The 27,639-nt window shown below is 41.4% G+C and overlaps 1 protein-coding gene across 1 annotated transcript in view; it reads left to right on the forward strand.

Moving 5' to 3' along the window:
- The window catches only part of PAPSS2 (3'-phosphoadenosine 5'-phosphosulfate synthase 2), a 62,470-nt gene that overhangs the window by 12,347 nt on the left and 22,484 nt on the right, over window positions 1-27,639 (forward strand). The window contains exon 2 of the mRNA XM_036438468.2: window positions 23,083-23,200. Within this exon, the coding sequence (XP_036294361.1) occupies window positions 23,083-23,200 (118 nt within the window). The remainder of the gene's footprint in view (window positions 1-23,082; window positions 23,201-27,639) is intronic.

Genomic DNA, 27,639 nt, shown 5'->3' on the forward strand with positions numbered 1-27,639 from the left:
ATCTCAGTGGGACCTTAGACATTATTGAGCCTAGTTTTTGTCCCTTGCTAAGTTTCACGCGGTATTGATGCCTAGATCCCATTCCCAGATAATGCGGCTGCGTTGGTCTGTGTTGGGCTCTTTAAAAGCTGGCTCTGAGGTGCTTCACTTCCGTGTGGCTTGAGAACCATGGCCTACCCTGATTCCCTCACCACACAAAATGGAGCCCTGTGCCATGCCCCCGGGCTGCCAGGTGGTTAGTAACAGGCGGTTTTCTCTACTTCAGGATACTGTTCGCCCTTTTTCAGATTTATTTTTCTTCTCAAAAAGGTTAGGCTGTTTACCAGTTAATACAGACTTCTCTGATGGTTGCATTCCTCATGGAATATTTAAAATGAAATATTCCAGCTGGAATACTTTAAAGCTTGCCATTCTTGTGCTGTTTTACCATTACCTAATGAGCAGACAGCTTTCTGGAAAAATCTGGAGATCGTTCCTTCTTAGTCAGCTGTTCTTGGCTGTGGGGATTATTTATTCCTGGAAAATTTGTCCTGCTTCCAATCACAATCAAGAGGGTAGTATGATTTTTTTTTTTTTTTAAGTAGCTTGTGACTCTTGATAATGTAATTCTCCGGACCTCCCTACTAAACCTGGCATGTTCCAATGGGAATAAATCTAAAAGGATTCCTTTGTCACATTGGCGGCCATGGGTATGAAGAAACCCCATTGGAAGAGCCTTCCAAAAATGGGCCTTTCTTTTCCTGGTACATTGCTAGTGTAATTCTAGCATTTCTGAGGAAAGTATATTTGTACTTCCTGGGCAGAAATGCTGTCCATATATATGTATTTCATAACTATCATCTAAAATTACTTAGAATAAATCAAATTAAATAATCATGCCTCTTCTACCCAAGCTAATAGATTTCTTGCCGTGGTTTATCTGATTGTGCGTTCTGATTAACTTTGATCTCATTGGATTTTTAAAATAATATGTTGTCTTATTTTCACAGATTATTCATTATTAATGTAGTAAGTAAAAGAAAAGATAGGCATGTAGTGTAGGTATTTAAGACTACAAGGATTAGCTGACTCAAGCTAATTGCAGGTCTTAAATTAGCAGCAGGTTTTCTGATTTAACATTGATTTCTTTGGACAGCAGCTTTCTTTTATTTATTTATTTTTTTTCCGTCTGCCTTTTTTGAAGTGAATTTGGTCACAGCTATTTTGATTGTATATAATCTAAAATAAATTTTTTTTTCTTTTTCTATAATTCTATCTGGCTATTAGGGTGGAAAATAAATTTCACCTGCAGCAGGTCAGGATATTTTGGGGCCAAAAACATCAGAGAGAAAACAGCTTGGCCTCTCGTAACCAGGTGGATAAGAAAAGGGAATTCTTGGCAAGCTCTCTCACCAGCCCAGTGCAGAACCAGCAGAGAGACCTGTCAAGTAAATTGCCTTCCCAAGGAAGTGCTGTGTGCCTCTTCTGGGCTGTCTTCATTTTCTTAGGCAATATAATTGCAAAATTTTGAAGAATAAAATCCTTTTACTGGGTTACTACTGAAGAGCTCTATCCACTATCTCTTTATAGGGTAACAACATTAATTATATAAGGTTCATTATTACATATACTCAGTGGGTTGTACTTTGAACCACTCTATATCTATATCTAGGTCCACACCTGTCACAGGATGGGGATTTTTTTAAAAAGTGATTATGGAGTTTAGAAAACCATCTTTAAAAACAAACAAACAAAAACCTATGCTTAGCCTTATGAATAATGATAAGCATTTTAATGTATGTCTTAATAATTGATTTTGAAAAGAAGAGGTTGATGGAGCAAAGAGTTAAGCTGTAAAAAATACATCGTAGAACTACAAGAAGAAAACATGGATCTTTTATAATCTCAGAATCAATCAGGAAGACCACCTTTCTAAATGTCACACAAACTCAGATACCACACACAAAGAAAATACAGTTGAGTACAAAATCACTTTTTAAATTACATGCCAAATATCATACGTGTGTGTGTGTGTGTGTGTGTGTGTGTGTGTGTGTATTTATTTATTTATTTAGAGAGAGGAAGGGAGAGAGAGAGAGAGAGAGAGAGAGAGAGAGAGAGAGAGAGAGAGAGAGAGAGAGAAACATCAATATGAGAGAAACATCAATTGGCTGCCTCCTGCGCACCCCTATTGGGGATGGAGCCCACAATACAGACATATACTCTAACCAGGAATTGAACCGGCAACCTATCTGTGCCCAGGATGACACCCAGCCAATCTACCAAAGCAGCCAGGGAAAAATATCTCCTTTTAATTAAAACAAAAGATAAACAACAACCTGGGGGAAATTCTGTAACTTATAGAAGACATAGGGCTGCTTTCCCAAATATATAGAGTTTCTTGGTTGAATAGTGGTGACCATAGCTGCCTTCTAAATACATAGAGTTTCTATACAAATCAATGTAAAAAATCAGCACTCTAATAGCAAAAACATGTGGGGAAGGAATATGAAGTTCACAGAAAAGGAAATACAAATGGCCCTTAAACATATGAATAATGCTCAGTCTAAAGTAGGGGTGTTGAACTCAATCAGAGAAGGGGCCAAAATCTAAAATCCAGCCTAAATCGCGGGCCGAATGGTTTACTGAACAGTCATAAACTGTCATTGTGATGGAAACGCAGCGGAGTGCAGTGATGACAGCGCGGTGCGGGCCACATTGCAAGGCCTGGCGGGACGGATTTGGCCCGCGGGCCTTGTGTTTGACACAGGTGGTCTAAAGCATTGTAAGATATGCAAATTAAAAGTATGAGTTCAGTGTTCAATTTTTCACCTATTGATTGGCATAAGTAAAAACTTAAGCCAATATGTTGTGCTCAACATGAGAGAACAAGCACTCACACATTGCTAGTGGAGATGTATATTACTACCATCGCCACAGAGATGTTTGGAAATGTCAAAATTAAAGTGAACATATTCTTTGAGCTAATAATTCAAATTCTAGAGGTTTTTTTTTCTACGCCAATCTTGCAAATGGTAAGATGATGAATGTGCAAAGTTATTCTTGGCAGCATTTTGAAACAAAGACTTGGAAACAACCTGAATATCAATAGGAGAATTGCTTAAGTACATTATCTGTACTATTTTGTTGTTATAATATATCCATAGTAAGGGCTAACTTGCAACTGTTAAAATATACCAAGATGAAAAGAACTCCAGCATTTGTTAAGTAAAAAAAAAGACAAAGTGCAAAACAGTGTCTATAGCCTGGTAATATTTGGGAGAAAAGGAAAAAAAGATACATATATTTATTAATGCATAGACTATCTCTGGAAGTATACCTGGTAAACTAAGAGAACTGTGTGGCTGGGTAGGAGATTTACTTTTCAAAAACAGAAAACTCTTATCTATCAATCAGTCAATCAATTATATAGTCAAGAACTGTGAAGGGTCTGTGATTTTCTTCCATTTGTAATCTAATAAATTAGCTTGCCATAGTTTCATGGGTGCTGGCATGAAAGCATGAGACTCCTGAGTCAGGACAAAGGACTTTATTACCTATAGCACAACAAGCAGCAAGAGCATTAGCATGTGTGTGTTTCTCTTAATGATTAGGCCTAAGTCCCATCTTCCATGATCAATACACACACAAGCACTGAGTTACATTGCAGGACAGGAACTCTAAGCTTAGGGAACCTAAATCTTTTTAAATGGGCAGTAGGAAGGCTAGCCCTTAATCTGGAGGGAAACTATCTCTTTTGTCCAATGCTGTTCAAAAATCCTTGAAAGTGAATATGGAATAATAAATGGCAGTTAGTACCTGACTCAGGAAGGACTCATGGAAAATTGTCTCTCTCTTATTTATTTATCTGTAAACACACACACACACACACACACACACACACACACACACACGGTTTGAAGGTTAATAGTAACTCCTGATACTTGGAGGCATTCAGCTAAGTTGTTTGGAACATGAGCTCATTGGTCATTAGATGATTAGGCCTAGGTCCGAAGTCACCTAACTCTGCCTAGATCAAAGGTCTTTATGGCCACAGTCTCCACTCTGGCACCCAGTCCACTCTCTGCCAGGGCGAGTGATTAGTCAGGAGGGGCCCCAAGAGAGGGAGAACATGAACGAACCAGCACAATTCATTCTCCACTTCTGCGATGAACACTAGGAGTTGCCGCCTTGGGCACTCGTAGTGCTCTCAGATTAGGGAACTAGACCCATATTTTCTTTAGCCTTGGCATGGGCTTTACTTTTATTTGGCTTCATTTAGTTCAGTTTCACACCAAAATCAATTTTAGGCCTGGGCTTGGCAAGGGTGAGTTGAAAATGGGCTGGGGCGAGGGGTTTCTTGGCTTTGGCATCTGGATAACAAAGTTCCTCAGGAACAAGCTTCCATTCATCATAGGAACACACTGGATTCTGTCTTACGATGCAGGGTGGGCCCGGGGAGCCCCGGTGTGACTGTGGGGGGATGAATGAGCATCCTGTTAGAAAGGTGCTGAGCCGCTCCCCAATTACCTTGAATACCCTCTTTCTGCAGCAGCAGCAACCGAGCATGTTTATTAGAGTTTAATATATACATATAAAAATATATAAATCTTCAGTGGGCTGCCAATGAATTTTCGTAAAGTGAATACACTTGTGTAACTGGCACCCCATTAAGAAACAGAATCCTACCTGGACCCTAGAAGCTACTTCTAGTCATTGACATGCTCTCCCAAGGAAGATTAGTTCTGCCTGGTTCTGAATGTTATATGAAAGCCATGAATACACTCTTCTATCCGGTTTCTTTTGCCAAAGTTATATTTGTGAGAGTCATCAATATTGTCCGTAGTGTTGTGTTTGGCTACAATCTGTTCATTGTCATTACTGCGTAGCAGTGGTTGCCAGCCAAGGGTCATTTTGCTCCTCAGGGGACATTTGTTAATGTCTAGAGACTTTGCTGGTTGCCACAAGAAGGTGGTGGGGTGGGGGGGAGGTGCTGCTAACCATCCTACAATTCACAGGCTCGTCCTCCCCACCCCCCATGTAGAGGTTGAGAAATACTGCTGTATAGTAGTAGTCCATTGTGTGAATGTCCCACCATTTATTTACTCACGTCTTCCTTAGAGCCTCAACTTAAGTTGGCATTTGTTAGCATTACGCAGCTCAGCCACAGCTTTGAGATTCTTGAATCCATGCCTACCACAGTCTCATGAAAATAACAAAACTAGCGAACAAGGGGTGTTTTTACATTTAAGATAAGTGTTAGAGGTAAAATGAATTATTGTGTATAGCTGTGGTCAAAGACAAAAATTATATATTTTAGAACCACTACAAGAATTTGAAGAGATTCTGAATAAGAGAATGAAATGGGCTAACTCAAGATTTTCATTAATGAATAAATTCATGAAGGACTGTTCTTAAAAACAGCTTGATGAAAGCATAATTTGCATATTATAAAATTGGCCCAATTTGACTGTACAATTCAAAGATTCCTAGTAAAATTAGAGTTGTGCAACTATCACCAAAATCTAATTTCCACCACACCAAAAAGACTCCTTGTGCAGTCAGTCCTGTTTCTACCCCACGTCCCAAGAAACGAGCAATTTACTTCCTATCTCTAAATATTTTCTTTTCCTGGATGTTTCCTACAAATAGAATCACAAAATATGTGATCTTTTGTGACTGGCTTCTTTCAGTAACATGATGTTTTCAAGGTTCACCCATGTTGTAGTCAGTATCATTACTTCTTTTTTCTTTATAGCTGAGTACTATTCCATTGTATGGATAGCTCACATTTTTTTTCATCCATTCACAAGTTGATGGATATTTACATGGTTTGCTGTTTGGGGCTGTTATGGGGGGTGGGGGGAGAGAATGAACATGGAGAATTTGAAGCACAGCTAGGTAAATGGCAAACACAAATAGGCTTTTGAAGAAGGGCTGTGATTCTGGGGTCAGATGACCTATCTCATTTTCAAGGATAATTTGAGTCATTTAAAAAAAATAGGAAAGGGAAAAGACTAGAGAGTGATATAAGGCATATTAGACTTCCAGGGAAAGGACACGTCTGATATTTACCCATCCGGGTCCTCACACTTCTGAAGGCATTTTGTAACCAAGAAGGCTAAGCTCCAGGGTAGAAAAGCTCTGCCTTGAAAGGGAAGATAGTAGATTATTGTTTGGTTGCACTAAGAGAAGTCGCTAAACGTGCTGCACGTTAGTAATCTTATGATAAAATAATTAGTAACTCAAAAAGGACAGACCGTGCAAGAACAGACACATGTGGGACCAATACATCCATTTAGTAGAGGAAGATGTAGAGAGAGGGCATGCAGGTAGAAGTCAGGGCTCCCCCCTCATAAGATGGGGAAGATCGGATGCAGGAGTAGCAGGAAATACACCCTCTTTAAAGCATAAGGCATTCTAGGCGGATGTAAGGGCCACTGTTGTGCAAAGAAAGGTCCCGAGGCCTCTCCTATGGAAATTGGACACTGAGAGCCAAAGGAGTTAGGTACCTAGAGGCAGAATTGCCTCTGCAGGAAGTGAACCTGTGCCAAGTACTGGTGGAAGGGGATGCCCCAGAAGCAGTGAACCCCAGACTCAACCTTTTTCCCCTTTTAGTGAGGGTGTTCAGAGAGTGGAAGCCTATTCGTTAGCCACGTGGGACCATGGGGCTTCAGGGAATGAAAGTTTTCCATTTTATTAGATCAGAATCATTGTATTGTAGGTGTGGGTGAGAGGAGCTGGGGGAGAATGGAGAGGGTCAGCACACTTATACTGACTGTCCTTTCCTTCCCTTCTCACTTCCTTATTCTAAGGATAACCTTTTTATATAATTTTTAAAAAAATATTTTTTTGCAATAGAATCAGCAAGATAAAGGAATTTTCACATTACAAAAAGATATCCTTTTCAAGAGTTTCTTTGTATAGTATTACATGTATAACATATCCTCAGTAGGCAAAACGAAGTTGAACTGTTTTAAAAACTAACAAAAAATTCTTCTATTCTGATGTTTTTGGTTTTTTTGTGTGTTTTGTTTTGTTTTTTCATTTTACTGAAAAGGAAACTAAACCATACCAGAAGGTCAAGTCCACATTGTTGGCAACCCTTTTAGTGTTTCCCAAGCTTATCTAGCTGATGCCTTCCCCATTTCCCTTCTCCAGAGAAAATCATATTAAATCAAGGGATAGTCTGAAAAACAGAGCTATAAAATGTTGATACAAATTTCTTCATTTATTATTACCTCTTTATTCCCATTATGGACGGACCTCTCATAAGAGTCAGATGGATTATTCTAGATGAGTGCCACCTCATTCCTGTTCAACAAACCATCAGATTTGTGTGGTGCCTCGGTGAGGCGGGCTGTCTCTATCACTGGTCATAACTAACATGGCATCTGGCACAACTCACCAGCCCATATTGCTGCACCAGAATGAATTATTCTTCATAAAATCTTATCTTCAACATTTGAATTGCCTAATTTTAGTTGAATAGTTTTTTATGTTAGTGTTTGTGTCTTCAGACTTCATCTGGCACTCTGGCTGCCATAAAACATGAAATTCTATGTAAATAACAGCAAATATTAAAGTATAATATTGGAAAATGTCAATGACAGCCATGTTTTTAAAACCATATTTTTGTCATGTCAATTCAGAGAAATTCAAATTTATTGTACATTTCTATCCAAGTTTGACAAATGTCCTATATAAAAAAGGGAGGGAGGGCGAGAGGGAGGAAGGAAGAAAAAAAAGGGAGAGAGAGAGAGAGAGAGAGAGAGAGAGAGAGAGAGAGGAGAGAGAGAAGAGAGAGAAGAGAAAAGAGAGAAAGGAGAGAGCTGGGTGAGAGGGGAAAGGAGAGGAAACCGGATCCAGGTTTCCATTTTGATAGTCATGTCCATAAATGATCTGTTTGCTTTCCATTTACTAGGTTAGCTCTTCCTGCGGGTCTACATAGAAAAGCAAAGCATAGCCTTCCTCCTACCCCCACCCCCCAGTCTTGCTGGCACAAGTCAACAAAGCGACAGCTTGTTAGGTGGCTCCACAGGATCCAGTTGGCATGGCCTTGAGGCTTACTTTTCCAGTTGAGCCAAGAAGACTTTTCTTTCCTTGGACAGATTAAATAAATAACATTCAAACAATACGTTTTTATAATGTATACTCTGAGAGGACTTCCTAGGCCGTAAAACCACCTGAGTCAATGGGAGTTGTTCTCCGTTATTGAGTTAGAGTTTTAAGATTAAGTCCTTAAGATGGGAAGCACATGTATAATAGTCACACACAGAGTCTTTGTGGTTGAGAAAAGTTATGAAGCACAGCATTTACAAGATGTTTGAAAGAGAAAGAAAATACTAAAAACAGGCATGAAATGATAAAGAATAGTCCCACCATCAACGTCAAGCCATCTGCATCAGATGAAGCTGCTTCCAACAGTGTAGAATCAGAAGATATTACACAGAACACTAAAGTGGGGAGGCTGCAATGCCCCCCTTTAGCCTCCTCTACAGAGGTAAGGGGAAGTGGGTACTGTCAGAAAAAGGAGCACAGGGGGACTCATTGTCAGATTGAGAGGTTTGGAGGTAGAGCTGAGCCCGGTGGCAGTGCCGAGAGTCAAGGTGAGGCTTATGGTTTTGAGCCCTGAGGTACAGTTTGTACTTTCCCCATAGATCCTGGGCCCAGAACCACGTGACTTCCACAATGTGAGCCTTGTGAGTGGCTGAGGGTATGTACCTGTGTTCATCCTGTTTCCATCACCTGACAATCACCAAACAGAGCTCGGTGGTGTGCCAGGTTGCATTAGTGTGCCAGATTGCTCCAGGACCATCCTGCATACTGTGGTCAAAAATAGTTTGTCTTCATATAGAGTCGTGAAGGTTTAAACTCATGGTTCAAGAATCAGGCTCACTAATAGCTGTTCTGAGCTTCTTCCACTTAAATCAGAGGAAACGTCTTGCATATACCACATGGTATACGAAAAAGGTAGAGAATTGATATGCCACCTGCATAGCCACTTTTTAATCTATTTATAGTTGCTTTGTGTCAATACATGTTGACTACAAAATGCAGCAAGATAAAGTTGCACGGTGATTGCAGTGCATGATCAATGAAGATTGAAACCAGACTGACAGGTTAATTCTGTGTGTGTTTTTTTGTTTTTTTTTTGTTTTTTTTAAAGTCCTGCCCTGTTGGTTTGGCTCAGTGGATAGAGTGTTGGCCTGTGGACTGAAGGGTCCCAGGTTCGATTCCAGCCAAGGACACATGCCCAGGTTGATGGCTTCATCCTACCCTCACCCCCCTTGTAGGAGGCATGTGGGAGGCAGCCAATCAATGTTTCTCTCATTGATGTTTCTATCTCTCTATCCCTCTTCCTTCCTCTTTAAAATCAATAAAAAAATTTTAATAAAATTAAAGAAGACTTAAAATTTTTTAAAAATCCTAGTCTTGCCCAGCAGAACCTAGAGTTTTTCTTGACTAGATGGATAATTGTGTGAAAGCAGCCAAGGAGTATGTGACTAAATGTAGAGCTTGTCATCATTCCAGCTGTAGTTCAAAGGTAAGCCATGTGTCCCAGCTCTCCTCCCAGCCTTCTGATGCCTTGTGAAGTCCTCAGGAAAAAGGTCCTGTTCATGGTGTCATGTCAAATGCACAGTCAGCTAACTCAGGATGTTTGCCCTGTCTTTGAACACTCTTAGTTTGCTTTGCCTGATTTTGAGTTTTAATGGAATCAGACAGTATGTGCACCTTTCATATCTGGCCTCTTTCTCCATTGTGTGTGTAAGACCTATTCTTGTTGTGTCTTGCAGTAATTTGTTTATTCTCATTGCTGAGTCATATTCCTTTGTGTAGAGACATTATGATTACCAGACTACTGTTGAATGACAGTTGGGTGTCTTTAAATAATTATAACAATCCCATGAGGTAGGTGGCATTATTTTTGTCCATTTTGTGGGTGAGCAGACTGAGGCTTTGTGCAGCTTTAGAATTCCTTTACCTCAAGTCACACAGGTCATTGTGGTCTAGCCAGGCTTTGAGCCCAAGCAGCCTGACTCGAGGACTCCTGCTCTCCACCCTCACTCTATTATCACTCAGCGCCTGACTGAGCTCTTTGATCTGTTTCTGCCTTTCTTCTATCCCTTTAAAGGATTCCAGGCTGTGGGAGCTGGACCATGAGACAAGCATTTCTGTCACCAGCTGTATATGGACCCGTCCCTCCCTGTAGCTTTGTTCCTAGGTCAGGTTTATTGTGCTTGGTCCCCTTAGTTCACCTGACATGTCTGAATCCCTGGTAAATCCTGTGTAGGCTTAAGTGGGGAGGGGAGGGGGGGCCCAATTTCAAAAGCATGTTTAAAAGCTAACTTGACTCTTGAGAGTTTAACACGTGATTTTGTTAGTACAGCTTTGGCATTAACTGGGTAGGTGCTACTCTTGTCATGTGGAACATGAAAACACCTGAGGATTATTTGGAGTTTTTTACTTTTTAATTTTTCCTGTTCGGAGGAATTCTTTTCCCTATATTGGAGCCTTCCTGGGCTGTCTGTAAGAAAAGAAATACTCACATGCTGTTTTTTAGAAAATGTTCACAAATGCAGTTTTTTCTGTCTGTTGCTTCCTGAAAGCTGCTCAAGTAGAGGCTACAGATTTAACACGAAAAAGAAATCAATTTCCTAGCCATGTGTCAGCAACCCAATGCCAGCAAGTCGAGGGAGGTCAGTTCTGGCCTCTCCCGATGGAAGTGGAGGGGCATGAGGCTGTGGAAGGAGGGCCACCATCCCCAATCCCTTATCTGGGGGATGAGGTTCCGCCCCTGAATGTTTCCCTGAGCATCTTAGAACAGCCCAGAAGTCTGGGGGTCTCTGTTGTGAGGACAAGAGAGAGTATGGAGGAGGCCACGTCTCCTCTCAGAAGCAGAGACTCCCTCAGCCGCAAGGCAAGTCACACACCGTTTCCTGCTCTGGAGAAGTCTTCACATCTGAATGGAAGGCTTTTTCTTTAATTTAATGACAAAGTTGGTTGTGTACATATGGGCAGAGAGGTTAAAACTGTTTCTTCTAAAGGCATTTTAGAAAAGTTGAATGTGCAGGCCGCCCTCTGTCGAACTTCATCCCTTTTTTCCAGACACTCTTTCCACTGTGGAATCTGTGAGACTTGCCCGCCAGGAGAGTGGCAGTTTTCCAACAAAAAGGCTATTTTACTCATTGGTCGATAGAGGGGGGAGGGTGAGGCTAGCCATGTCGGAATGTCTGTGTTCAGTCTTCTTTGACTCTGAAATTGCCTTCTCCCCTCCCCCCCCCCCGACCCCCAACATCTTCATGCTTCATGTGGTCCTCCTGCCCCACCCGAACCCCTGGCCCCCCACACACCCCGATTCTGTACTCTATCTCAGCCTCTATCTCAGCCACCCCGTCGCCAGTGAACCTGCTCACCACTGGTTTCAAGGGGACGTGTGAAAGCTGCATGTTCTTAATTTAGGGTATTAGGGCTTGCTGGGAAAATTACCTAAACTTTGAAGAGTTCTTGTGTCGGAAATTTTAGAACTGGTTGTAAAACTTTTGTCTCTTGAGATGACACCTAAAGGCATTTCTTTGAAAGGAATTTCTAAAGGGAGAATTTTTGAAATGGGGTAAAAAAAAAAATGAGTTGTGGAGCTCAACATTTTCAGTGTTCCAATGGCTGATGTGTGTAATAAATGTGAGGCGAGGCCTTATATTTCTGAGTTTGGGGTCAGGAAAAAAAACAGGATCCTGTGGGGGCAGAGGAGGAAGCTAAGTCTGTCTGTGGTTGTGAAAATTAGCCAAAGCGCCACAACAATATGTAAACCACTCCTTCGTGAGTAAGGAGATAAGTAGAGAGGAGAGTCCAACCAAAGGGACTGTGGGTGAAACGGTTTGCTCTGGATGCTTCGTGGGATTTGTGTGATGGGTGCATGGAATTTAAGGCCAAAAGGGGCAGAAGGTAAAGCTGAAAAGGGACGTCATGGCCCCAAACATGATGTCTGTGGACTTTCCAAAAGCCACACAGAGTTTAAGCAGGTGGCCCTCTGGGAGGGAGACAAGGGGAGTCCAGCCTGAAGGCTGTCACAGTCATGCTCATGAGCGATTAGCTAACAAGCAATAGTGGGATGGTTTGAGAGGTATTTCTTAGCTAAAATTGACAGGACTTGGTGATAGATTGACTTTTCTTTTTAAGTGAGGAAGGGGCAGTAGGAGGACTCCTATTCTAGATAATGGAGAGAAGTATGAGCCATTGCAAGTGGCGAGGAATATTGGAAGAGGAGCAAGGGCTGATGGCAAGGTGAATTCTGTCCTGGTCATGCTGATTTTCAGGGGCTCTGGGGGACGTACATGCTAGACATTTGAATAGCTGAAGATAAAGATTTGGCAACCCATAGCATATCGATAATAGACAAAGTCTTGGGAGCAGATGAGAGTCACTAGGAACTGTGCAGGGGGAAAGCAAATGACATCCTCAAGATGTCATTTCCTGACGTTTCCTAATTGAATCACCAAAATATTGCACATAGAAGGAGGCCTTTGAACTGGGCAGGAATGCTGTGAATCTGTTTATTCCGGAGTATGATGGGTTTAGTGCCCTTTCTTGCTTTAGGAATACGCCCCAGTGTGCACGGGGTATAGGCAGCGTAGCAGATACATTTTAATTTGGTTGTGCCTGAACAGAAAATAAGCAATGTTCGCATGCGCCAGCTTTTTGATGTAAACATTTCAGACTCTTCCAAACTGAAGGACTCCTTTCGTTCACAATGCTATACAGGTTAGTTGGCTCTCTTTGGATCGTTTATGTCATATTTGTGAGAGGAAAAGCAATGGAATAATTCGTGTGAGGATGTGCTCAGAGAGTACTAGTGTGGGGCTCATTGGCTCATTCAAGCAGTGTATTTTATAAGTGTCGAGTTTAAAATAAAACCGATGACTTGAATTTCAGCACTAATGGAAATGCATTGGGTCACATCAGCTTAACTGAATCTCCAAAGAATATGGGGAACTCATGAAAAACGATAATCACAAATTGTTATGTGTAGTTCCTTGATGTGTGAGCTATTTCAGAGAATAGCTCACACATGCACTTGTGAATGGCAGCTCTGTTGATTTTAATGATAGGACTGCTTCGGCCTTGCTCTGCAGTGGCATCTGTGAGAAGACTTGGGATGCAGCAGGTCTCACTTTAAGAAGACTTCAGCATGTAACACAAAGGTGCCTATAGACGAAGTTGGGAATATGCTGTGTTACTGAGAACTGATACTCAGTAAGCATATGTGCTGATAAGGACCGGAGGTTGCTTAAGGATATCCTAAGAATCAGGACTTTATTCTGTAGTTAATAGGAAGCCACTGAAAGTTGTGAATATAAAAGTAATCTGATTGTCCATGGGAGGAAGTGATAAAACTGGAGATCATTGATGGAGTTCTGAGCCAAGGGAGAGAGAACATTTGACAGATGCTTTACAGTGTAGCGCAGATGCAGAAGGAGCAGAGTTCAGGAACTGTGCTCAGTAATCAGGCCGGGGGAAATGTAACGAGAGCCAGAAGGAGACTCCAAACCATGGGCCAGGAGACAAGCAAAGGCCAGAGCTTAGAAGCTGCTCACTAGCATCAGGAGGGTCCGAGGAGCAAAATGTAGCTGTAAGTGCTTTTGTGGTTTCAGTTACCACAGTCTGAAAATTCCCTAACTGGGCACTGAACCGTGACCTCCTGTTTCATGGGTTGACGCTCAACCACTGAGTCACACCAGCTGAGCAATTCATACTTTTTTTAATGGAACACAGTTCTGAGTGAGGGGTGTGTTGAAATCTCCCACCATCCTGCTCCACAGCACAGAACCTAGAGGACCCAATCCCGGGAAGAGAGGGGCCTCTTTCGTTTCCTTGGCAAACGTTGGAACGATGCGTGCAAACTCTCTGAATTTGCCATCCAAGGTTTTTCAGCTATTTGCATGTGTTTCAGATGCTTTGAAAAACAAGTAAACACTGTAAAAGATTTTAATAAGCAGAGCCATATGAAAATGTTAAAGATGTCTTAACTATGTCCCTCCCTTGTATTTTTTTATTGTCATTTTTTCACAGCATTCAAATTCTTGTTTATGTGACATCTGTCTGTGGTTCATTTTGTAGTGGTGACTTCCAAAAGTCAAACCAACTTAAATTATTTTCTTATTTACAGTTTTAGCCTATGTAATAAATCTTTCTGTGGTAGGAATGGGTGGGAAAATGCTCATTTTTAGTCTTAAAGAAATTTTGCATCCATCCTAAAACTTTTTTCATGCAATCACATTTAATTTATAAACTCCAGATTTGGGTTATTTCTGTATTGTCCAATAGCTGTTTTTGACAAACTATTTCATTTGCTCTTTGAAGAAATCTGCCAGCTCATTTGTCTCAATTCTCACAACTGGTATTTTGTTACAGGCTACTTGATATGGTTCTTTCCCTTATAACTCAAGAGTAGTTTAGCCAAAGTATATCCTTGAAGCTGGCCATTTTTAGGGAGGTGTGGTTAGCATAACGTTTAACCGAAGTGACACTTCTTCAGCTTTGGGAGACGGGGAAAGGAATAGCCACAGGATTGAAGCTGAACCTTAAATGTCCAGTGGGTAGTGATTGAATTAAAGTGGAGTCAGGTGCCCTTCCAGCTGTTTGGCTGTTTACAGATTTTACTAAGAACGTTAGGATACTTTCTCTAAGAGGTTCCTATGCGGTGACTCCAGCTGATTCCGACTAGCTTTCTAAATAGAATATAGGGAAGAGGGAACAGAGGTTCCCAAGTGTGATATCCACTTCCAAAAGCCACAATAGCTTCTCCACGGGCAATTTTTCTCTGCATGAAATAACTCAATGCCAAAACAACAACCACTGTGATCAAGTGACAGGGGCTGTACTTGAAAGGTTGTTCGCTAGAATTTCCTGTACTCCGTGATGTAAACAGAGTGACTAGTAGTCTCAAAGATTTATTCTCAAGATATCCGAGTTAATAGTTTTTTAATTTGTTGATATTGTCCGGTTATTGTTCTGCTGGTTATAATGTCTCTCATGACTTGCTTATGTTCACACTTCTGTTACCCTTTGAGCATCAAACCTTTTGGCCTCACTTTTCTGGCTGAGAAATTCTTTTTTTTTTTAAATATATTTTATTGATCTTTTACAAATAGGAAGAAAGAGATATAGAAAGTCAGAAACATCGATGAGAGAGAATCATCGATCAGCTGCCTCCTGCACACCCCCCACGGGGGATGTGCCTGCAACCAAGGTATATGCCCCTGACTAGAATCAAACCTGGGACCTTTCAGTCCGCAAGCCGACTCTCTATCCACTGAGCCAAACCGGTTTCAGAGAGAAATTCTTCATATTTAAAAAATATCTTTATTTCCCAGTTTATATAGAAAAATCAGAATATAGAGACAAGAAGAAAAATAATTGTTTTATACATATCTTTGTAGCCTTATAAGCACATATCTTTGTACATATAAACACATATTTAAAAAATGGAATCAACATTACTTTGTTACCTGTTTTCTCATTGGGGTCTATATCATGATATATTTTTAGGTCAATAAATCTAGATGTGCATATTTATCCTATGGGTGTGCCATAGTCTATTTATTTATAATAAATAGACACCCCCACTGGGGACCGAGCCCACAACTCAGGCATGTGCCCTTGGCTGGAATTGAACCTGGGACCTTTCAGTTTTCAGGCCAATGCTTTATTCATTGAGCCAAATCAGCTAGGGTGGCCATAGTCTTTTTAATTGATAGGCATTTTGATTGGTATAGCTTAGTAACTTGGAAAATGAACTAGAGATACATGATGAGCTCTTTTAAATAGTTTATAACTTTTAATGCTCAATTATTTCACCTAGGGCTATACACCCAAAGAAATACTCTGAAAGAAATATAAAGAAAGATTGATCATTGTAAGCTACTCGTGTTAATGAAAATGGATAATGATTTTTTTGGTTTACGTTTTTATACATTTTTTACATTTTTATTTTAGTTTGCATTTCATATACATGATTTCATTCAGTCCACAATGAGGAAGCTGTGACGAAGGTCGCCGGCCGGGGGTGGAGACCGGGAGTTGAGCCCAGGCAGGAGTAAGACCAGCACTTAAGCCAGGCAGCCTGGCTCCATGTCCTGCACCTTTCAAGGGTGGGGCTTCAGCCAGTAGCGTTCGGATCTGTAAATGGCTCACAATGCCCGGCTTCCTTAGCTCCTAGGTTTTGAGCAACAGGCAAGAGAATGCCTGTGAAAGTGGAGCTTCTACTGAGAGGCTGAGAGAGCAGTTACTGAAGTTGGCTGCTTTTAAAAAATGAATCTTTCAATGAATCTTCAGACTGCACACAGAGGCCATGGAGGTTTAGAACACTTTTAATCAGCAAGAGAGCAATAAAATAACAGTCCAACAGCAATAAGGGCCGAGTTCAAAGGGAACAGAATAGAGTTGTTAAGTAAGGAGGAGGATTTGTTTGCACTGCGTAGGAGCCAGGAGACTGTAATTTCAAATCTATTTGTTCATTTTTTTTATTGAAGGCATTATGCACATGTAAAAAAAAAAAAAAACACAATAAAAAACCTTGGAGCATTGAGAGTCTCATAGCCTGACACATGGTTTCCAGCTTCCAGTTTCCTCATTTTCATAACACTGCTCACTGTGACATATGCTCACATTTGGCATTTGGCTCTGGGGGTGCCCCGCCCCTCTGTGAAATCATATGAAGTTTTTTCTCCATGTCGATTCTTTTCTCCTAGTCATGCAAAAATCAAGTCCAGGGTGTCTACCCTGACTAGGCCTTCCCCATCCTGAGTTCCAGAAGCTCCGCCAGCTCTCCCCCTGTCTGCATCGTTCATGGGGAAGGTATGGCTGAGAGACAGGTCCTGGGCTGTGTGCTGAGGTCCCAATTCTAATAGCTCTTGAGGCTCACCTGGGAAAAAGGCCATCTGAGAACTGGTAACTAAGGGTTATTTATGATTGAGGCAGTAGGAGGGCAGTAAGTTTGGGTTAGAATGAGGAGGCTTCAAACTAGTGCATCTGAGTGCATGTACATACTGGCTGGGCTTTGGGCCACAGATGATGATAATTGGGCCGGTCCAGCAAGGCTTAGTGGTTGAGTGCCAACCTATGAACCAGGAGGTTTGATTCCCGGTCAGGGCATATGTAGGGGTCAATCGATCAACAATTCTGTCTCATCATTGATGTTTCTATCTCTCTCTCCCTCTTCCTTCCTCACTGAAATCAATAAATATATTTTGAAAGAAGATAATAATTGTAGTAGCAGCAACAATGTATGTGTGAGTGTGTGAGTGTGTGTGTGTGTGTGTGTGTGTGTATGTGTGTGTAAATTGCCACTCATACCAAATGCTATTCTATACATTGTCTGATTGATCATGAGCCCCACCTCTCCAAATTTTCCATTCGAGTGGACCAAATTTCTAGGACACTTCTAAATTTGGGCAACTTAGACTCAAACTACCATGATTCTCTTGAGTAGATCGAATGCTGCCTGAGCCTCATCAGATTCAACATCTTATTGTGTGTCTTATATTTTCTTTGATACTTTATATAGAAAATCATTTCACTTCATCCTAACAGCAACCCTGTGAGGAAACTACTCTTAAACCTATCGATGAAAGAAACATCCAAACCTGTAAAAAAAAATTTTTTATGCATTTACTTAAGCTAAATTGACAATAATTGTTCTATTGATTTCTGAGAGGAAAGGAGAGGGAGAGAGAGATAGAAACATCAATGATGAGGGAGAGCTATTGATCAGCTACCTCCTGCACACCCCACACTGGGGATGGAGCCTGCAACCTGGGTATGTGCCCTTGGCTGGAATCGAACCTGGGACCCTTCAATCCGCAGGCTGACACTCTATCAGTTGAGCCAAAGTGGCTAGGGCTAATTAATTCCCTTTTAATGTGCACAAATTTAATGCAAAAGGCCACTAGTTTATAATAATAAAAGCATAATATGCTAATTAGACTGGACAACTGAACTTCCTTCTGGAAGAAGCCGTGGAGGCGGGGGCTGAGGCAGAGGTGCTTAGGGGTGATCAGGCAGCCAGGCACAGTGGTTAGGGGTGATCAGGCAGCCAGGCACAGTGGTTAGGGGTGATCAGGCAGGCAGGTGAGTGGTTAAGAGCCAGTGGTCCCAGGTTGTGAGAGAGTGCAGGCCAGGCTGAGGAACTTTCCTGCATGAATGCCATGCACCAGGCCTCTGGTGTTAAATATTTGCCCAGGGCCACAGAGCAAGTAGGCTACAAAGCAGATTTTCAACTCAGGTTTGCTTGACTACAAAGCTCGTACTCATCCTGCTGCTGTGCATGTGAAGGGCATTTTCCTGGGCCAGTGAGCTGGAAGAAGGTAGGGATTTTTGCACAATTGTTCTTAGGGATGCGGAATGGAAGTATACCACCTACTTTTTGGTTTCTGGGCCACTTCCCACTAAGTGGCACTGTTAGACGAGGTGCCAGGGATGTCTGTGTGCTGTTTCTACACTCAGGGAGGCAAGGATTTTCTTCACCATGTGTTTTGTTTTTCGTGGAGAAATCCTTTTTCCGACAGCCACTTTCCTCCCAAAGCTTCGAACACCATATGCTCTTTAGAAGGAAGTAAAGTTGTCAGGAAAGAGAAGTTTTCAGCTGTCCGGTCCCTTTGCAGTTTAAATATCATTCAGAACATCTGCTTCTATTTTGTTTGCCTATTGAAGAAAATCAGGGGTAAATTTGAGATAAAATATCTTCCTAAACCAAAAAAGCCCCATACTTGGACATCTGAAAAAAACTTTGTTTAAACATTGTAAGAGTGACAGAAAAGGTGCACAAATACCCACGATTAAGAGTCTCCTAATGGCCCTGGCCAGTGTGGCTCGGTTGTTGGACATCATCCGGCGTACCAAAAGGTTGTGGGTTTGATTCCCGGTCAAGCACATGCCTGGGTTTGTGAGTGAAGGTTGGGGCATGTACAGGAGGCAACCAATTGATGTTTCTCTTCCTCTCTTCCCCTTCATCTGTCTCACTCTAAAAATCGATAAAAACATCTTCTCAGGTGAGGATAAAATAAAATAAAATAAAAAAGATTCAGCTAATAAAACCCAAAAGTTCAGAGATTAACTATTAAACACTTTTAGAGTAGTTCTTTCTGATGATTTCTGAACTGTTTTTTGAAAACCAAGGAGTTGGTTGGGAGGCAATTTAACAAGATCATAGCAAAGTTTCCACAGAAAACCAAGAAAGCCTGGAGTTTATTCTGGACCTCCCTCTATAGGGCGAAGAAACATCCACAGGGAGAAGAAACAGATGAGAGAGAGACAGAGAGAGAGAGGGGGGGGGGGGGGGGGAGAGAAATGTCTGTGGGAAATTAAGCTCTGATGGGCATTCATGTGCACAGGTGGGCAGTAGCCCCTTAAGTTCAATATGCTGTGACTGGGATCAGAGCCCTTTTCCATAAAGGCAGCCGTGCTGAACAATACAATTCCGCCATCTGAATCTTATTATCTGTTTTCTGGCTTGCCTCCTTTTTTAAATGGCTCTCTGTGGTTTTGTTTTTGCATGTGGCGGAATTTTCATATAATGAAAAATCCATCTTGTGTGTTCATTTCAGTGAGTTCCAGCAAGAGTGCAAACACCTGTGTACAAACCCTTGTCAAGACATACAACATTGTCACCCCCAAGCAACGGCTGTTCTGAGTTAGCACACTAGTTTTCCTTATTTGGGGACTTCGTATAGATGGAATCTCATGCAGTTCTTTTTTGTGGAAGACTTCTTCGACTCCGCATAACGTTTTCATTTATCATTCGCGTCGCATGTGTCAGTAGTCCATTCCTTTTTATTGACAAGTAGGGTTCTGTTTAAAAGTATTCTTCAGTTTGGGCTTTTTAAAGGTTTTTTTGCTTGTTTGTTTGTTTGTTTTGTTTTTGTTGTGTTTTTGTGTGTGTGTGTGTGTGTGTGTTTGGGTTTTTTTTTAGCTGTGGATTTTGTTTTTGTTACCTGTTTTTCCTATTGATGGATACTTGGTTATTTCCCATTTTTTATCCAAATAAAGTTGCTGAGTCTTTTTGTACAAGTCTTTTTCAGGATGCAGGTTTTCATTTCTCGAGCAAATATCTATGACATCGCTGTCATAGGGCTGGCAGATATTTCATTTAATAAGAAACGAAATGGTGGGCCATTTTACACCTCCACTGTCAACATCTGAGATCACTTGCTGACATTAGATGGAAGTAGTCACATTTCATTTGGGTTTGAATTTGCATTTAATTTGCATGACTAATAACACTGAGTGCTTCTTCCTATGCTATTGACCATTTGTGCATCTTCCCTTGAGAAGTGATTGTTGAGATCTTTTGCCCATTTTTAAAGATGGGCTTGTCTTTATATTATTGAGCTGTAGGTGATTCTATATCTCCATATAGTACACAGATATATGTATGAGACCCTCCCCCTCCTCCAGGGAGTGGGGTCCCAGATACTTATCTTCTTAGTTGTATTTGCCCCCAAAATGATGCCAGGGACTCTGCTTTGTTTAGTACAGTACCATATTCCCAGGGCCTGTAGTTGTAGCTTTGAGGCAGAAAGCTTTGCAGAAAGAAAGGGTTTATTGAGCCATATGCTGGTCAGAAAAAGGACCAGGTCCCGGGACATACTGTCTAACCAGCAGTCGCCAACCCGTGGTCCGAGAGGTGGAAACCAGCAGCAGCAGGGCCAGAGGAAGAAGATGCGCATGCCCTCTATCCTGGAGCTGACGGGGGCTTTCATACACTGGGCTTGGGGACGAAAGATGTAAATTGTTTTGAAAGAATTTACATTGGCCTCAGGAGGGTAGGAAAAGGTGAAGTGGGGGCAGTTCTGGGGTAGATGCTAGTCTCTAAGGAAGAAATCCTATTTCAGGATTGGTTGTGGGAAAGTTCATACATGAACAGGATATGGTGGCACCTGGCAATTGGCCTTTTTTTTTAAAAAAATTGTTTTTGTTTTTTGTTAATCTTCACCTAAGGCTATTTTTCCATTGATTTTTAGAGAGAGTAGAAGGGAGAGGCACATCGATTGGTTGCCTTCCACATGTGCCCTGACCAGGCCCGGAATCGAACTGCAGCTGAGGTACTTGAATGGATTCAAACCCGGGACTCTTCAGTCCCCCGGCTAGCACTCTATCTACTGAGCCAAACTGACTAGGGTAGTTGGCCTTTTTTTTTTTTTTTAGATAGCATCCTGGAAGTTGATTCAAAATTTCAACATATAATCAGGAATGTGAGCAGTGTTTTGCTGATTTTGGCCTGAGGCTCTTAACTGATTCATCTCTTACTTCTTCCTCCCACCCTCGGACCTGCTATAATTTAACTTGGGACATCTCGGGATTTTTTCTTGTTAGAGCTCATTTACATACAAATCTACAGAAAGGATCAGTAAATGAACAGGTGAACTGACTTTTGGGCCTGCTATCCAGACTCAATGTTCTTGAGTTTAATGGCGGTGATTAACAAGGAAACAGAGAAAAAGACATTAATGTTGTCCTTAAGCTATAAAGTTCACTTGGCACAGAAGACTCAGACACCTTCAGGGGATGTGCTCACCAGGGGAAATGCTGCTAGAATATCTCATGGACTAGACTAATTTGTCCCCATTTATACATAAAGCCACTGCTATCTGGCCTGCTGCATTCTGGACCATATCCCGCCTCTTCCACATCCTGGGTTCTCTCTCATTAGGCTTGCTTGACAGGTGATCCGAGCATCTAGCTGGGGAGGGTTTCAGACAACCCAGCTGATCCCATTTTTAAAAAAATATATTTTATTGATTTTTTACAGAGAGGAGAGGGATAGAGAGCTAGAAACATGGATGAGAGAGAAACATCGATCAGTTGCCTCCTGCACACCCTCTACTGGGGATGTGGCCGCAACCAAGGTACATGCCCTTGACCGGAATTGAACCTTGACCTTTCAGTCCACAAGCCAGCCCTCTATCCACTGAGCCAAACCGGTTTTGGCTGATCCCGGCTTTCAGCATCTTCCTCCTGGCTTCCTATGACTGTTCATTCCCTGCCTGGCTGGCCCCTTCGCTGGGGGCTCTGCCTCACCAGCAGGCCTGCCCCCCACTGGTTGCACCGCCCAAGGCCAACAGGGGGCTCCTTCCCTGTGGTCTTGAAGCTATTTTCCTGGTCCTTGTCCAGCTGGCTCCCGCCTGCCTTTCCTGTTAGGGGTCCTCCCTGAGTCGTCAGCAGCAGTATCCACCTTTATAGAGGACGCTGCCAGCAAGGGCACGTTCACATCCTTCATCTTACGTGACCTCCAAATCGTCCTACTCCTATCGCCCTTTGTTTTTCCCAAGGGAGTGGCATAAAGCGGTGATTTCATTTGCTCCAGAATTTAATAGCTGCGCTTATGTGTCCCAGAGTTTTCTAAGCTTCTCTGGGTCTTGCTCAAAGAATATTGGTGCTTTTTTTTTTTTTAAAAGCTCTGATGGGTGGTGTTTAAAAGTCTCTATAGATTTTTATAGTTAAGGAACTTGGATTACATGTCATAAGAAATTCATTTCCACACCAAAAATACATGTGGGTAGTTCCCAACCTTTTTAACTTAACCACCCCACCATCTTTGGATCCCATCATTTAAATTTTTCTTCCACCAAAAATCTGCGCATTTTATGTATTTTTTTCATCCTCACCCGAGGATATGTTTTTCATTGATTCTAGAGAAAGAGGAAGGAAAAGGAGGAGAGGGATGAGGGGTAGGGGGGACACCGATGTGAGAGAGAAACATTGATCACCCACATGCCCTGACCAGGGGTTGAACCGAAACCCTGTGGTGAACAGGATGACACTCCAACCACTGAGCAACACCGGCCACACTTTAAAATCTCATAGAACCAGAATTCTTACATTGTGTCAATATTTATCTCATTCAACTTGTACTTTCAAAGAGTCATGATGGGAATTCTAAAGGCTGTGTCTGTAGCAGATTTAATTAATGTGCTCTGTATGCCAATGATAAAGGAGGAGTTTCCTTTGGAGGACTATTAATGTAATCTGTTACTTTATTATGTTTATACATCTTATGTTTATTAGCTTATTAACTATTGTACTTGATCTTGTCTTTCTTTGTAGGAGAACCAGCACAAATCCACCAATGTCATCTATCAGGCCCACCACGTGAGCAGGAATAAGAGAGGGCAGGTAGTTGGAACAAGGGGCGGATTCCGAGGATGTACCGTGTGGCTGACAGGTATGCTGTGTTGATATACATATACATATACATATACATATACATATACATATACATATACATATACACATACACATACACATACACATGTACATATACATATACACACTTTTTAAATATATCTTTATTGATTTCAGAGAGGGAGGGAGAGGGAGAGAGAGAGACAGAAACATCAATGATGAGAGAGAATCATTGATCGGCTGCCTCCTGCACGCTGCCTACTGGAGATTGAGCCTGCAATCCAGGCATGAGCCCTTGACCAGAATTGAACCTGAGACCCTTCAGTCCGCAGGCCCAGGCTCTAACCACTGAACAAACTGCCTCGGGCCATGTTGATATATTTTAATCAAAAACTGATGTGTGACACGCAATGTTAAGGAAATCATTGTAACACAATTACGTGTTTATTTTAACATTAGAAGGAGGCTGAGACCTGCCTCCTAGCTCCACCTCAGTAAGAATGAGGACTTGGATCACATGGTATAATGTCTCCAGTTCTCAGTTTTCTCCTCTTTGTCAGGAAAAGATGGGACAAGTTGATGATCACATTCCCATTCAGCCTAAGGAATTCCATAATTCTCAATTTCCTGCCTAAGCACATTTACTGGCAGTCATGAATGTGGCTTTTCTAACATGACATCAAGCATTTGGCATCAAGCAGAAAGTTCTGGATGTTTAGAGATATTCTCTATGTTTTCTGATATTTTAGCTTTCAATGAGACTGTTTTTCATTGTGTAAAAAAATTAAACTGTGTGCAAGAAGGAAACCTTGTGATTTCTCTTTAGCTGTGGATTGTTGCCCTTACATATAGAAATAACTTACTCCCACTGAGGTAACCAGATGAATCTCCCTTCTTGTGTGTGTTTTTATAGCCACAGAATGTCAAAGCTAAGGGTTAGTAACAGAACTAGAACTTATACTCTGAGTACAATGTAGAGAAAGTTGATTCCTGGGAAAAGTCTGACAGTCTGGTCTTAAAAGGACAAACCAAGATTATTTTATTTAATAATATTTCATAGACATAATATTTCAAAAAGAAATGATCTCTTACAAACAGATATGTTAATACAGATTAGGAAATCATTTAGGTATTACTATCCATTCACAAATGCTGATGGAGTCTTACCTGGGAATGATTCTAATGAGTGTGGCAGGTAGGGACCTGCCTTGCCTCTTTTCTTGACATCCTGAGTCTTTCCCATTTTTGTCTACATCATCCTCCTTCTTATTTTTCAAGTTTTTTTTTTTTCCAGTGATTTGTGGCACTTGCTTTTGGTTTCCTGGTTTTATTCATCCCTGGTTCAACAACTTTTCCCAGCTTCCAGGGAGATGAGAGACAGTGGGCAAGGAGCCTGTTATATTCCAAAAGGCAGGATTCACCTGGCTTGGTTCCTGAAATGTTTTCTCCGACTCCCTCTGAGCTACACGAGGGCAGCAGTTGATAAAGCACAACTGGGTCCCAGTTGTTTCTTCCTTGTGTGCTTGTCTTTATGTTGTGTGTTTGCCTTTGTGGATTTGCCCAACTTTTAAATTAGGACTTCCACACAGTCCATTTTTTTCTGTTATGGAATACCCTTGAAAAATGAAAAAGAACAGTAGAAGAGGGGACAAAATTTATTTTTTATTCTGAAAAATGGCAGAGGTAGGATACTGACCATACAACCCAAAAAACCTAAATACCTCTAATCTTTGAGCCTATGTTAAACCATGTGACTTCGAACAAGTCAATTAACCTCCCTAAGGAAGAAACATAGCACCTGCCTCATAGAGTTGTAGGTAGAACTAAGTGAAATAGAGTAAATACACACTTAGCAGTGCCTGGTCCATGGTAAAGCTCTCGATAGATGTAATGAGTGTTACTCCAATGTTTTAAAACAAATATGGCAGCCATCTAGTTTAATATAGTTACCATGGTCCAACAAAACCCTTGGTGGACACGAGGAAAATCAAAGGAGAAAAATTAATTCTGCCATAAGCATAATTCATTATGCATGATAATGTTCAGAATTTAAAAGCCACGTAAAGGCAATCCTCTGGAAAAGCAGTGGCTGCGTTACAGGATTTCAGCTTCCCGTAGTTTGTAAAAACGTTTAGGAAGCACAGGAGTGTAAAAACAGAACAACTTTTCTCTACTTTCAATCTCTGAAGAAAACAAATACTTTCACATAATGTCTCATTAGCCACTCCTTGGGAAACGTCACGGTAGTATAATAGTAATAAAAATAATAATGATGGCCCTGGCTGGTGTGGCTCAGTTGGTTGGGCGTAGGCCTGTGCACTGAAAGGCTGTTGGTTAGATTTCCAGTCAGGCCAAATGCCCAGGTTGATGGCTCCATCCCCATGGGAGGGGATCATATTTGCTTTCACATTGATGTTTTTCTCCTTCCCTCCCTCTCTCTTTCTCTTTAAAAAACAGTTTTTTAAAAATGTCTTAAAAAATCATAATGATAGCTAAAAAAAAAAAAATTAATACTATTGACTTAAAACATTACTTTTTCTTGGGGACAAATAGTTATCTCAAGGTTTGAAAGAAATGCAAGTCAAATTCATGATTCAAATTGCTCAGTTCTTTTTCTGACCATCCATTTTTGAGCCCTGATTTGAAATGATGGAATGGTTCTTGAGCAGCTGATTCAGAAAGTCAAATAAAAAGTTAATCTCACTTTAGAGTAGAAATTTGGAGTAAGTCCAGTCAATTCAATAAACCTGGTGATGATATAAAAAAAATTCACTTAGTATGACCCATGGTAGTTCCACAGGAAAAAATATTGTTCTTTGAAATAGGCTACATGAGGAATCTACTCTCTGATATAAATTGTGATATGGCTCTACAATAAAAGTGGCAAAGACAAGATACTTTACTGGAATGAGTGACCTAATCTTATAAAAAATGAGAGTAATACTGCTTACTTGATGTATTAATATACAGATTATATAATAAATTCAGTTGTTAAAAAAATACTATTACTGTGATTTTAGCTCTTTGTTTCCTGAGAGCTGAAACAAAATCAAAGGGAAGTTCTATTATTTCTGTCATTTTCTGCCAGGAGAGAGCATGCCAGAGATTCAGGAGTTCAATTTCTCCTACCCTACAACCAGATAAATTCTAATAGGCAATGAATTACATAATAGACAAAGTTACATAACAGATGATGTTGTCAGCAGTGATCTGTAGAAATTGCCAACACATTCTTCAGATAGCCACTTGTCCTAATGATCCTATCTCAAGGCCAGGTGCATGATAAAAGATAACTAAAATATGGAAATTATTTGTTTACCTTTCATGTAATATCCTTTTTAAAAAAATATATTTTATTAATTTCAGGGAGGAAGGGAGAGGGAGAGAGAGATAGAAATACCAATGATGAGAATCATTGACTGCCTCCTGCATGCCCCCTACTGGGGATCAAGCCTGCAACCTGGGCATATGCCCTTGATGGGAATCAAACCCGGGACCCTTCAGTCCCGGGACCCTTCAGCCTGCAGGCCGACGCTCTATCCACTGAGCCACACTAGCTAGGGCCATGTAATATTTTTCTTATCAAGTCTCCTTTGCTTTCTGTCTTTTGTCCCTACTTTTCTTGTACTTTTTGCCTTTTCCTTCTTTCCACCCTCTGTCTTTGTAGTGACCTCTTGACCTTCTTTTCTTTGCCCTTAACTTTTCCTCTTCCACACCTGGGTGCTGACTGACAGTGGCTTTGCACAATGGAATATTCTTCAGGTTCCAAAACCTTTAGGATTATTGAATGTGTTGAGTGCTACTTTTCCAGGATTTTAAGTAATTTTCGAATCACTTATGTAATTCCCTTTCTGCTAATGTTTTCCTTCATACTGAAATTATAAAGTGTGTTCCTAGCCATTGTGCTCTGAAACCGTGGTCAGAGGTACATGGTAACTGTTCTCATGTAAAGACTCCAAACGGCCAATAGCGTATGGCAGTTCCCCACACACGCACAGCCTCACTCAGGACGCTTCCCACCCTCGATGTTTCAAGAGTCATCGTCAAAAATGTTTTGAAAATAAAGGACAGACTATGGGCTCTGTGGTCAGATGCTTGTGCAGGGGCATCGACAAGGGGGGTGAACTCCCAGCCTCAGCGGGCTGGCTGTCCCCTCTCCTCTAGCTGATTGCTGTCCCAAGAGGCTGTGAGAGCACTCTCATCAGATCTTGTTTTTGTTTTTTTGTTTGTTTGTCTGTTTTTATCAAAAGAAGCCAAAATCTGGATTTTATGTGCAACTTTCTAATCTTTAAAACACTCTGCAGGCCCTAACTGGTTTGGCTCAGTGGATGGAGCGTCGGCCTGTGGACTGAAAGGTCCCAGGTTCAATTCCGGTCAAGGGCATGTACCTTGGTTGCGGGCACATCCCCAGTAGGAGGTGTGCAGGAGGCAGCTGATGGATGTTTCTCTTTCATGGATGTTTCTAGCTCTCTATCCCTC

Source organism: Pipistrellus kuhlii, unplaced genomic scaffold, assembly GCF_014108245.1.
Source record: "Pipistrellus kuhlii isolate mPipKuh1 unplaced genomic scaffold, mPipKuh1.p scaffold_m20_p_15, whole genome shotgun sequence".
Classification (NCBI taxonomy): Eukaryota; Metazoa; Chordata; class Mammalia; order Chiroptera; family Vespertilionidae; genus Pipistrellus; species Pipistrellus kuhlii.